This window comes from Pogona vitticeps, chromosome 1 (genome assembly GCF_051106095.1).
Source record: "Pogona vitticeps strain Pit_001003342236 chromosome 1, PviZW2.1, whole genome shotgun sequence".
In the NCBI taxonomy this organism is placed as follows: domain Eukaryota; kingdom Metazoa; phylum Chordata; class Lepidosauria; order Squamata; family Agamidae; genus Pogona; species Pogona vitticeps.
Window position 1 is genome coordinate 122,845,988 of NC_135783.1, and position 13,962 is coordinate 122,859,949.

Genomic DNA, 13,962 nt, shown 5'->3' on the forward strand with positions numbered 1-13,962 from the left:
TGTGAATAACTATATTTTATTCCTCCTTTTTGGCGTAGCATTGACATCTCAGCACATAGATTATGTACAAGTCAAACATCATAGAAATTGATATAAAATAGTGCCTTGGAGATTCTATTTTCAGGAGGAACTCTTTGGTTTTTGTCATTCATTGTTCTGTCCATTGTACTCGTGCTTTTAATTTAGTATAGTATTAGTGCTTATCATGAACGCTTCACCTACTATTGTTTGTTCTTTGTAGTTAATTAAAATAAGAGTAGTTAAACGTAACATAATTCAACATGTGTCATAAAGTCTTGTTTTGTTGGGCATTCTGATTCAGTTTTTATTTCTGAACAATGATTTTATTGAAGTATTTCATATGTACCTCATCTCAAAATGTATTTTTGTTCTTGACCTCTTGTAGGAATCGCCAGTTGGAAAGTATCTCAGTTGTGGCCCAGCAGTTCCATGAAGCTTTAGAACCATTGGTGGAATGGCTCACTGCCACAGAAAAGAGGCTTTCAAATTCAGAACCCATTGGTACACAGGCTTCCAAACTACAAGAACAGATTTCTCAACATAAAGTAAGATCTGAATATGGCATTCATTCAGACAATTTTATTCTATTTGTTCATTCAGAAAAATTGTAAACTCCCCTCCCTCCATTTTGCATTAGTTTGTTTATACACTACCCTGTCATTTGAAATCATTTTGTTTCTGTTGACTGCCAGTGTATTCATGCATTCTTATTTGGTTATGTTTTTATTTGTTTTTCTTTTCTCCCCCACCCCCTTTTTTTCCATTTACCATATTTTATGTGCTGCTTTGAAAACTCAATTTAGACCTTAGAGGAAGACATCACCACTCACAATAAAAACTTGCAGCAAGCTATTTGTATTGGTCATGCTTTAAAGACTTTGAGCTCCAGAGAGGATAAAGAAATGGTCCAGGAGAAACTAGATTCTTCAGAGGCTCGGTATACTGAGATTCAAGAGAAAGGCAACAGTAGGGCTGGGCTTCTTCAACAAGCCTATTGCAATGCTCAGATTTTTGGAGAGGATGAAGTTGAACTGATGAATTGGCTGAATGAAGTGCATGAAAAACTGAGCAAGCTGGCAGTCCAAGACTACAGTACTGACTTACTAAGGAAGCAACACTCTGAAATACTGGTATTTATATTTATTTTCTGTTGACTTTATTTTACCATTATTATCACTATTATTTAATTTTAGGATTTCTTTTTTCCTTTTATACTTTGTCATAGATTCATTATTTTCCCACTCCACTTCCTGTTAAGATAGGACATATGGTATCTTACAGAATAAAAAGATTTCCAGCTGTAACATTTTTTGGTTATGTGTATGTATTTCAAAGATCTATGGTTTCTTAGGTTCTTCAAGAAGAGATTCTGCTCAGAAAGCAGAATGTTGACCAGGCTATACAAAATGGTTTGGAGCTCCTCAAGCAAACTACAGGTGAGAGCCATGGAAAAGAATCATTTAAAGTAATACAGACACATAAAAGTTTTTGATGGATGGCAGCTCTTTTGAGATCCTAACTCTAATCTTTTCAGAAAGGAATATTCTACTCATAGCTGATACGATATATTTGAAATCGTTTTTTACTTGTGTGCTGCTAGCAAGTAAGAAGGAGGCAATGTTAATTGATAGTCAAAAGACATGTGTTGGCTATTGCAGTTCAGATTTCACCTCAACCATGAACTTACCCTCTGGGAAGTCACTGCCTGTGACCCTAAGGTCTTCATTTGTGATTTGAGTTAATGGAGGGATCCTATATGTAAGCTTAATGTATTGTAGGTGAGCTTATGAACTTACCATCACACTGGAGCGGGGGGTGACATGTGGCCCTCAAAATTGTAGGGGTCAACTTATTAGACTACCACTACCATTAGTCCAAGCCAATATATCTAAGAATGGGGAATGCTGGGAGTTACAGTCCAGATGACTGCATTGTGCTCATGTTTGTAAGTGAAGGAAAGTGCCTAGCCTTGGTGGGATCATGCCCATAGAGCCCTGCATGTGGAGGCATCTTCTGTGTTCTTTCATGAGGAGGTTTGTTACTCTCTTCTTCAATAGAAACACAGTTGTGCTCCCCTTTAAATTCTGAATAGTCACAGCTTACCTGAGTCATAGTATACATAGACCGTGAATGTTATGCGTTCCTTACATATACCATTTGTTACTATATATGAGAAAAGAATGTCTTGGACAAGCTGTGTCAGAAAAAAATTGGATGTAGATGCTCAGAAGAATCAAAGCAGACACAAGGAATTCTGACAATCTTTGTTTCCCTTGTACTGATCAAAGCTCTCAGCTTCTCCTGCCACAACCACTTCCCACCAAAGTTAATGTGGAACAAGGGAAGGTGCAAGTGAGTGGCTCCATTGCCTAGCAAATCATCTTTTCCGGAATGATTCTTAGGCAGGAAACTGATTTTTGAGAGCTTATTTGGGGGAGTCTTCTTTCTGTCCAGTGGAAATAATTCAAAAATAACTGCTTTCCTTTCAGGGATTCTAGGTGTCATGATCCATGCAGTCCCAGAGTGCTATATTTTCTGCCTGGGACTGGAAACACCCATCAGGTGTTTCCTTACTCTGTCCCCCAAGTTACAGAGGAAAGCAGTAGGAAAAAGTTTTTTAAAGAGGTAGAGGAGGGCTTTGTTTGGTAGTGTGGAGGAACTGTAGGGCTCCTGTAAATATTCCATCAAACATTCTGAAAAACTCACAAGGATCTTCAACAGCAAAAATGAAACAAAAATCAAAATTAAAACTATTATGACAACTTTATGTTGTTATTAAGCATCAGACCAGAATAGTTAAAAAGTTTCAGCATGTGACACACACACACCCTTCTACTTTGAATGCCCATGGTTCTGGAAGAAGTGATTATAGTTTTCATGAATCCATATTCAGAAACCATTTTTAATAGCACCTTAAGTCAACAGTAGTTTTCTTTTTTGTTTATAATCTTCCAAAATGTGCCTTTTGATCTCACTTAGGAAACCTAAGGAGATAGGCCACTTTAATAGCTTATATTAGTTTTTTACAGTGCCCATTTATCCTTTGAATACTATGGGTTTTCTTTTTCATTCTCTGTTTTTCTCTTATCTTTTTTCATTGGAGTCTTGGAGCCAAATTAGAGGGCTTAGCAGAAAAAAGCTGTAGTAAAATATGAAATAGCTGAGTGGTTATTCCCCCTGTTGATGTAACTGGCTGGTTCCCTCACAGCAATGTTAGTACTGTGGGAACGTTGCATTCCAGAGGCACACAGCACGTCTGGTTTGTAGACCAACATTTTCTAAATTTTCCAGTCTCTAACTCCATATACCCTCCAAGATATACATATTTTGGGGCTGGGATGGAGGAGAAGGGGAGATGTATTTCATATTAAGAACTTAGTGTGTTCACTAAGAGTGTTTAGATTATTGTGAAGAGTGCAGTTTTTTATTTTATTCTTTGTATGCATGGGTGACTGAACACGGTCATTCAAAGATCACAGTATAGTGTTCAGAGACTATTAGAAATATGTACCCTGATTAGACATGGGGTATTTATATTCGTATCCTGGGGGTTGCACATAGCCGGGGGAAATGAACACAAAAATTGTTACCACAGATGCCTGATGAAACTGGACCTTTGTTCCCGAAGTGGCAGGTTCACTTACCACTCTCCCCATGGTGCACATGGCCAGCGTCGTTCTCATCACACCAGTCCAGGAAGCAGCCTGGCCTGCATCTCCAGCCACTCAGCAGCTGCGCAGGGAGATTTGTCATCCCGTCTCCATGCTGGAGTGGTTGGCAGTACACGGAGGTGGGGAAGCACTGGCCAGGCTGCTTCCTGGATTAGCACAATGAGAATGACACTGTCTGTGCATGCCATGCAGAGGGTGGTTAGTAGATCTGCCGGTTCTGGGGGAGGGTCCAGTTTAGCCAAGCCCCTGTGGTGCCAATATTTGTATTCTTTCTCCCTGGCATATGAATATGAATACCCCATGCCTAACCCTGATCCACAGATCTGTTCATGAGGAGAGGTGCTCTGACATCCATTGGAGAAATTGAAGGAGGTGGCTATTCATTTTATTGACTGTAGCCAATCAGTAGATGCAAAGGAATGTGGGTATACAACCAACTCCTTTCATTGGAAGAATGTGAAAGGTGTTCAATCTAGGCAATAAAATTGCAAATGAAATAAATAAATAAATAAATAAATAAAGAGCATGCTGAAATTTCTGACCAAAAAGAAAAGTCAAGTGGGTGATGGAGCAAGATGATCCATGACTGTTAGGTTATTTGCTTTCACCTTTGCAGTTGCTTTAGCCACTGTTTTTATTTGTGCACTGATACCTCTTTCAAAATACAGGTGATGAAGTTGTCATAATTCAGGACAAATTGGAAGGCATTAAAGCACGATACAAGGACATCACAAAGCTCAGCTCTGATGTGGCCAAGACTTTAGAACAGGCTCTACAGCTTTCAGATCAGCTGCAATCAGTTCATGAGAAACTCTGCACTTGGCTTGACAAAGTGGAGGTAGAATTACTTTCATATGATTCCCAAGTCCCGAAAGGGAAAGAGATGAATCAAGTGCAGGAAAGACATAAGGTAAGATAAGACACGAAAGATGCTGAGTCCATTTCTTTAACACACTTCTTTTGCAGAGATGATTTTTTACCACTTCATCCACATTTCTGGATTTTTCCACCCGGCCCCCTTCCATCACACTTCTGAGGCTGATTAAAATAGAAAAGACACCGGTTTTATGAGATTAACAACCTGATTCTAAACATGAGAACCATGTGACTGACAACCAGATGCTAAGCATGCTTATACAAAAGTGAATCCTAGTGTGTTGTTAAATAAGTACAGAGCTTGATACATATTTTAAAAAATCAATGCGTTAGTTGTGACTATTAGTTTTATGCTATTTTACTATTCACATATTATTTTGTTTGTAGTAGCATATTGTTTTTATTCTCCAGCCTTAAATAAGGAAATGCCAAAATATACCCCTGTTTAAAATACAAAGACTGAAATCCTGTTGCATGCTATATAGGTAAAGGCAAAAGGTATATCATTTACTCACTTCTAGCCAGCAATTGAGGAGTGGCCATTGCAATTCTCAAGGGTATACATGCCTGCTACTTCAGCTTGTGCTCAAGAATCCCAATGATAGCTCTTGAATTGCAGAATACTGTATAAATGAGTGAATTTTACAATTTTTGCCTTCTTCCTGCATTTCAGCCATTGAATTTGGAGGTAACAAGTAAGCATTGCTTGCTTTACCAGTTCACACTATATGCGTATCAGTGTTAATATAAAAATATAGGGGAAAGGATTTTCTTGCTTCTAAAAATAGCATGTCACTGGTAATGTTGTGCTTTTTAAAGTTCTGAATAAGCATATGTGTAACTGAGAATGAATGTTTTAACTACTTTCCATAAAACAGATTGAGTAAGTAACATGAGCACTGTTGGGCTAGAATGCCACTCTTTCCTGGGACCATTCTATTGAATCTGACAGGACTGCAGAGTACATGTGCATAGGCTTGCACTCTAAAAGTGTCAGTAGAATTTGGAGTTACTTTATAAACATAATTAGTTGAGTTGTCATTCTAAGACCCCCAAAATAGTTGGTTGCCATTATAGTTACATTTTTAAAACAGCAATTTGATACTTCCTATTTCTTCTAAACTGGTTAGTTTAAAGCTGCTTGGATAGCTTAGTGAGTTAAAGTACTAGGGATGAAAGTTTGATTCACCACTCTGCCTCCCAGGAGAAAAGCCAGCCTGTGTTGTCTTGGGCAAGATGCCCAGTCCTAGATTGGCATCAAAAGAAGGGCCTGGATAATTATGAATACTTTATACCAAAGAAATCCTGGCAAAGATCACCATACATTAGAATCTACTTGATGGCACATAATTATTACTTAATTAATTTTAATCACTTTTGGTGGGAGATTTTATGGTGCAAGCTGTTTGCCTGAAGTACAAATTACATTCTTCTTCGTGGTCTCTGTGAATGCACACGAATGGGTTAAACTGCGCCTGCGCAGGACACTTCGGAATATTCTAGAGCTTAAATAACTGACCAATAGAACATTCCCCCATGGTGTGCATGCCCCGCCCGCCTGTGGTACCTCAGTTCCACAGGAGGTAGTTAAACATAAAAAGGCTAAACAGCCTTCTAAGTCTGTTCAACCGAAGGAACTTCCTCCAGTTCGAGGCACCCTGCCCTCACCGATAATCCAGGACTCTTCCAGGGAGCTTCATGATCCCGAATCACTTTCTGAAGGGGATGGCTTTGTACCGCAGCCACAGACACAGGCTTCAGTATCGATTCCAAGCCTGTCTCCGAGTCATGGCCGTTCTGTGGCTGATGTAATCTTTAGCCCATTCGAGCCCTATGTCAATCAGGTGGGCAAGAGTGATTCAACTGTCAAACTCGGAGGTGTCACTACAAGAATCCCCTCTATGTAAGCGTCTGGTAAAGCGTCGGCATATTTCTCCAGGCCAACAACTTCCTCGGCATTGGGAGGTTATAGTTCTTCCACATCTATCTCGGTGGCATGCTTTCACTGACTATGAAGAGACCCTTTATGTGGAAATTGATCAGCTTGGCAGTCGATGTCGGTACCATGGGGACGATATTGATTCCTTTTATGATACCGATGACTATGTCAGGCCCAAGAGGGTATGATATGTCTATGCTTCCCCATCTGGTTCATCTCCATTGTCTTCACTGCCTCAACGTTGGCATCGAGCTTATCTCCTACTCAGCCCTATGGACTCGAAGCCTGTTAATAAGCACCATTTACCACAGCAGGATCTGCAATCATCACGTCCTGTGAAGCGTTATCAGGCTCCATCGATACTATCATCCTCTGTATCCCATCCAAGTCATCTCACCTGGCTGCATCTTCTAGAACTGCTTATCCACGTGGCATGGAGACCTCTGCACCAGTTTCCCGAGCCCCAGCCTCCATATCGAGATCTCATCCTCATTCACCTTCACCACCTCTGTCTCTTAATAGATGATCCAGAGCTTCTTCGGTCTCATTGGTCTCTGAGCAGGACCTACCTTTGGAGGCTTCTAGGGAATCCCCCTCAAATTTACCTATATCTGATTTGGATGTTGCTGATATACATCCCTCATCTCTCTCCAAAGACTTTACATCATATTCTAAGTCAATTCTACGCATGGTCAAATCGCTGGAACTTGATATAGACCAACCTTGCCCCCCCCCCAAGCAGGACCTTGTTTTTGATGATATAAACCAAGATTAATCCCCCCTTTGAGTTTGGCTTTTGTTCCATCTATGTTGGACCTCATTAAAGAATTATGGAATCAACCATCTACATATCTTCATATCTCTAGGCATGTTGAAAACCATTACAGGACACATGACAATGACATGACCTTTCTCAATAAGCATCCTGCGCTGAATTCCATTATAGTGCAGTCCAATCAATTGAGGGCAAAAAAAAAGGTCACCCATACCAATAGGGAAGACTGCAAACTAGATGTACTGGGCCGTCGCTTATACTCTCTGGCTTCATTTGTAATGGGAGTTTCTAACTACCAGGCAGCAATGGGCGCCTATCAGAGGCAATTATGGAATAAGATTCTGTCAGTTCTTCAAGCCACTCCTGAAGAAACTAGGACCGTTGCTCCCAATGCTCACTTGGAAGCGACAACGCTGCCTAAACAACAATGTTTGGCGTCACATCATACAGCAGATGCAGCATCCAAGGCCATGACATTGGCCATTGCTCTCAGGAAGCACACTTGGCTGCATTCAGCAGGCATCAATGATGACGCTAGGTCCCGTATTGAAGAGCTTCTGTTTGACGGCATCAGACTATTTAACGAGAAAACGGATGAGGTGATGGACAATTTACACAACATCCAAAAGACAGCTCACTCTTATTATGTCCAGCAACCCAAATACCAATGTTATCAGTGGCGCAGACCTTTCACCTCACAACAATCTTATCAATAACCTTATCATCAAGCCTATCGCCTGTACAAGCCTCCTGCTCAAGAAAGATCGGATCCTCCTCCATCTTCCTCTGCTACCACCTCTTCTAGTCAGTGTCGACAAACTTTCCGTCGCCCTGCCAAAAAGAATGAACGGTATCTTTGACTGTCTTCTGCTGAAACTCTCTATCGATCTATCCCACCTTCCCTGGCTAGCCTCCTTCTTCAACAAGTGGTCTGTCATCACCAAAGATTCTTGGGTGCTCACCATCATACGTTTCGGTTACCTGTTAGAGTTCTCAGATCTTCCTCCTGTCGGTCACTTCAAGATCACAGCTTGCTCACCTGCTCTAGAAAAAGAAGTTTCTTTTCTTCTCCAGAAGCATGCTATTCAACGCATTTCTTCTCAAGAAGCACCGGACAGCTTCTATTCCCGATATTTTACAGTTCCCAAAAAGAATGGCAGACTGCGACCAATCTTAGATCTCAGGCTTCTCAGTACTTAACTCCTTCCAGTGCGTTTCCAAATGGTCACCTTAGAGTTGATCATTCCTCTTCTTTCTCCAGGCGATTGGTTTGTGGTGATAGACTTACAGGATGCTTACTTTCATATTTCCATCCACGAGCATAATCGCAAATATCTCTGATTCATTTTCATGGAGTCAGTGTACCAGTTCTGCGCATTTCTGTTCAGGCTTGCCACCACCCCAAGGACCTTCAAAAGTGTCTAGCTCCAGTAGCAATCTACATGTGTCTGAACAATATCATGGTCTTTCCATATATAGACAACTGATTGATCGTCGCTGGCTCTTACGCCAAGGCACAAGAGGACACAAGTTTTACTCTATGAACTATGGCAGATCTAGGCCTTCAGGTCAACTTTGCAAAGTCCCATCTTCAACCATCTCAGATCATGGACTACATTAGCGCGGTTCTGGACTCCAACAGAGCCAGGGTCTTCTTCCCTTCTGAGAGGATTTACAAATTGAATCATGCTATTCGTCCGTTCCACCCATACACCAGGGTTTCAGCTCATCACACGCAACATCTTATGGCTTCCACCATGTCTGCTCTTCCTCACGCTCAATTGAAGATGTGCTCCCTGCAGGTGTGGTACCTGTCTCAGTTCAATCCATTACCAGACAACCCTGCCAAACATCTATGTGTGACTCCAGAGTTACCACATCAACTGATGTGGTGGACTTTCGTGCTGCATCTTCTAACTTCAAGCCCCTTCAATTGACAGTACAGATCACAACAGACACCAGCACGACAGGTTGGGGAGCGCATTGTGGCGTTCACAAGCTCCATGCCCTGTGGTCCACTTGAGAGAAACTGCTACATATCAATCTTCTAAAAATGCTGGCTGTAATCAAGGCTCTTTGTCCTTTCTATCCTCTGGTAGTCGGTCGCGGAGTGCAAGTGGCTACGGACAACATGACCACTCTGTATTATATAAACAAGCAGGGAGGCACTCACTCTTTGTCCCTCTTGTACGTAGCGATCCACCTGTGGGAGTGGTGCTATGATCATCACATATTTTCGATTGCCATCCATGTGTTGACAGAGGACAATGATGTAGCTGATCACCTGACCACTCAAATGCACAAATGGGTTCTCAACGACTCTGTGTTCGCCCATATCTGCAGCAGGTGGGGTACACTGGCCATAGACATCTTTGCGACTCAGAGCAACGCAAAGTGCAAAAAGTTTTGCTCTCAAGCAGGGAGAGGCAACAGTTCTTTGGTGACATGTTCATCGGGCTTTGGGCTTTGATATTTCTAGAACTAAGGACTTCCACAAATCTCCCAGACTGTTTGCTTCCACGGTCCTTGGAAAGGTCATCCGGTCTATTCTCAGAAAGTTTCCAGATGGATAGTTTCTGCTATCACTTTAGCCTGTGAGCTGGTTCGCAAGGTCCCACCAGATGTATTGAAGGCGCATTCCACTAGAGCTGTGGCTACCTCTACTGCCTGGCTGTGTGGCATTGAAGTCTCTAACATTCGTCAATCAGCTACTTGGTCTACACTATCAACATTTGTTACACATTACAGGCTGGATGTCAGAGCCAAAAAGGAAGCAAGTTTTGGAAGGGCTGTGCTGACTTCAATTTTACTGCGACAGCCCGCCTTCCAGTAAGTGAGATTGCTACTTATTTGTAACCATGGTTCTTCAAGTGGTACTCTGTGAATCCACACGTCCTGCCCAACCTCCCCACTGTCCATCATGAGTTGTCTACAGCTTTCTAATTATCAGAGCTATGACAGCAATGGATGTTCGGAACGGAGGTACCACGGGCAGGCAGGGCATGCGCGCCACGGGGATACGTTCCATTGGTCAGTTATTTAAGCTCTAGAATATTCTGAAGAGTCCTGCGCAGGCGCAGTTTCACCCATTTGTGTGGATTCATAGAGTACCACTCGAAGAACTATGGTTACAGGTAAGTAGCCTCTCTTTTTCTTTCATCCACCTTGTCATTGCTTCAACAGAGGCAACAAGACACAAGGCAGGACCATGAAACAGAGTACAAACCACCAGTTGAACCATGTGATAATCTTCCTCCATCATGGAGGGAGGCCACAGCCTCATAAAGTGTAAAATAGAGATGGGCATGAATTAATTTTGGCCGCTTCATATGAAGCAAGCCATGCGGCACCACATGTGCTACGCAGACCCACCCCCTGGGCAAACTAGCCCACTCAGTATCCATCGTGCTCCAATCAGGCATTTGCTCGGGCTGCCCTTCCTCACTTCCTCTAGCAGCCAACCACTCATCAGCTGTCCCACCTCTTTGTCAGAGTGGTCAGCTGCCAGAGGAGGCAGGGAGGGGCAGCCCAAGGTCCTGCCAGGACTGGAGCACCACCAGAAACGGAGGCCCCCAGTAGGGCACAATAGATTGTGAGTAGGCCAGATGGTCCAGGGGGTGGGGGGAGGATCCATGTGATACATGAGGTGCCCTGTGGCTTAGTTTTTACAAAGCAGCTCAAATTAATCCATGCCCATTTCTAGTGCAAAAGGAACTAAGTGCATAGCATTACAGCACAAAAATAATTAAAGTATGCTTAATTAAGTTACAATCACAGTATAACTTAGTTATACTTCCATTATTAGAAAATAACTCTGGCTGTTATTGATTTAAATGCCTGTCAGTGCTGTGGCAGAGAGATTCAGCCTGAACATAGCTAACCTACACTTTCCTCACAATGGATAGGTTGCATCAGAACAGCCTCAATTGAGTATTCTTTCTATGTACTCTGAATTGCTAGGGGAAGGGCATATATGAGCTCCTGCCACTGCTGTGTTGCCTTGCTCAGAAGCAGAATAATGTCTAATCTGGGTCCAAAGTCTTGTGTGTACATGCTTTTGCACAACAAAATAAATAGTAAGAGTAATTTCCTTCTATTTAGACAGACATAATGTTAAAAGCTCTACACCTTGCATTTGCTCGTAAAGTTCAAAAAGGCTGCTGGACTTGCAGAGATTTGTAAAGAGGAACCCTGAGTTCCAATCCCCATTCAGCCCTAAATTGAATGGTGTCTGTGGATAAGTCACTATCTCTTAGGCTCAGCTTAATAGCAGGATTAAAATGTACATTAAAATGCATTATTTACTTTGTATATTTCTAAAAGATAGTCTATGTATTTCATCACACTCTGGTGTCCAAAAAATGGAACCTAGAGTAGAGGTATAAATGTGAAAGTGAAAATAACCATGCTGCCTTGAGATTTTTTATACATACTGAAAAATGGGAATAGCTTAAAATAGTAAAATGAACACTAAGAACTTTAAGAAACCGGATTTCAATAAACTTAGGGAAATAGTAGTTTACTGGATGGCTCAGTGAGTAGGGTGCCTTCATGTGGAACCAGAGGTCGCAGGTTTGATTTCCTGCTTTGCCTCCCAGGAGAAGAGCTAGACTGTGTAGCAAGCTACATGGTCCCAGAGCATCCTCAAAAGGAAATGGTAAACCACTTCTGAATACAGTGGTGCCCCACATAGCGAGGTTAATCCGTTCCAGATTAACCTTCGCTATGTGAGATCTTCGCTAAGCGGGAAGTAAAAAGCCATTGGAACGCATTAAACTTCATTTAATGCGTTCCAAATTGGCCCTAAACTTCTCACTTATAGAAGTTTCCTGGCCCCGCGCGGTGTTTTCGCGCCCTCGGCAAGCGAGGGGAGGGCGCGAAAACGGCGCATGGGGCCATTTCGGGTCGTCCGCGGCCGTTTTGAAGCCGCAAAACAGCTGTTTTGCGGCTTCAAAACAGACCCGAAATGGCCCCGCGCCGCGTTTTCGTGCCCTCCCCTCGCTTGCTGAGGGCGCGAAAACACGGCGCGGGGCCATTTCGGGTCATCCGGCGCCCATTTTGGAGCCGCCAAACGCGGCTCCAAAATGGCTGCCGGACTCCCCAATCGTCGCAATGCGAGTGCGCCGATTGGGTGCTCCGTATAGCGATCCCGAAAAAGGGGATTGCTGTACGGATTCATCGTTATACGGTGCGCTCGCTAAGCGAGGCACCACTGTACTCTATTGCTTAAAAAAAAAAAAAACTGGAAAGGGTTGCCAAAAGTCATACTTGTCATGAAAGTATATAATAATTAAGGAAATTGTTCCGACCTGTGGTCAGAAATACTCAAAGACAAGGGAGTCCACAGTGGATTGGAATTTCTCAAGAATGGGATACTGTATCCCTGTTATTATCCCTTATTAATGTCTGTTCTTTCATATGTACTAGAATATTAAATGGGAACACTTAGGGATGATTAGGAATGCCATTATTTTTGCTTTTGATTCACATGATGAGAAGTCACAATCAGAAGTTTATTTAGTTGGGCAGTCAGCCTTACACATTGACCAACTGTTCCCCTTCAAATGGAGGCTGAAGGCAGTTGTCTTTTAGTTCATTCTATTGCATAGCTCCCCATGCACAATGGGGATGATGTCATCATCAGTGGCAAATTGCTTCTCAATAAAGGCAATTTCTAGATGTCAATGAATCATACACAATGCAATGAAGTCAAGTGCACCCTGACATTACCAAAGCAAGCCTTTAATCAGTGCTGATTTGCTGCTGCTGTTGACATCATCCCTATTGTGCCTGCGGAGCTGTATAACAGGATTTCAATCAGTCATTATTATCAAAAGGAGATGAACTGACTCACAAATATATATGAAGGCAAAACAATCTTTACTATAGCCAGCCGATGCTCACTTAAAAATTCACATGAATTTCATGTACCTTTGGCAGCATTTCCCCTTTGTAATTATTCATCAGAGGAGGAATGAGTTTGCTGTGGAAAGTACATGCTACTGTATTTCTTTTTTTGTCCTTGCATGACTAATGACTGGCTGCTGCATATTCATTTCCAAAGGATGCTAGTTTGACCTGTGGGCTACAGGAAAGTATTTCAGTCATACATTATCAATATTTCCTTTTAAAAGTCACTTGTTTTTCTGCCAAATGATTTGCAGTAACAAAAGTGAACACAATTAAGCTGAAAATGAGAATACCGTTTACAGTTTTGATTAGCAGTAAAATGTTTGAACTCTCCCCGCCGCCCCGCCCCCCCAAAACCAATTTATAGCTTTAAACAAAAACAAGATTGGGGAAATCCAAGTGAAACCATGTTCTTCTTCTGTTTCTGTGCCAACAAGTTCATTTTAAACACATTTGTTTTCAATATTGTTTCTTAGGAACTGAAGAAAGAAGCAAAGGACAATAAGGGCTTATTGGATATCCTCAATGAAGTCAGCAGTGCTTTGTTGGAACTGGTGCCATGGAGGGCACGAGAAGGGATAGACAAGATGGTTACAGAAGACAATGGACGTTACAGATCAGTGAATGAAAGTATTACTCAGAAAGTGGAAGAAATTGATGCTGCCATTTTAAGATCGCAGCAGGTAAAATAATAGCCATTTTCCTTATCACCTCAGTCTCATTTTGTGTGTAATAGGAAAATATATATATTTGTGTCTGGGAGTTTATAC

General features: G+C 42.0%; 1 protein-coding gene across 17 annotated transcripts in view; it reads left to right on the plus strand.

The window, feature by feature from the left end:
* DST (dystonin) overlaps positions 1 to 13,962 on the plus strand; it is a 397,214-nt gene that overhangs the window by 310,708 nt on the left and 72,544 nt on the right. For 16 of the 17 annotated variants that reach the window (XM_073000291.2, XM_073000297.2, XM_073000283.2 and 13 more), the window contains 5 exons: positions 407 to 566; positions 825 to 1,151; positions 1,373 to 1,457; positions 4,361 to 4,602; positions 13,669 to 13,875. In XM_073000291.2, coding sequence (XP_072856392.2) covers positions 407 to 566; positions 825 to 1,151; positions 1,373 to 1,457; positions 4,361 to 4,602; positions 13,669 to 13,875 — 1,021 coding nt within the window. The remainder of the gene's footprint in view (positions 1 to 406; positions 567 to 824; positions 1,152 to 1,372; positions 1,458 to 4,360; positions 4,603 to 13,668; positions 13,876 to 13,962) is intronic. The other variant, XM_073000339.2, reaches the window with a different exon arrangement.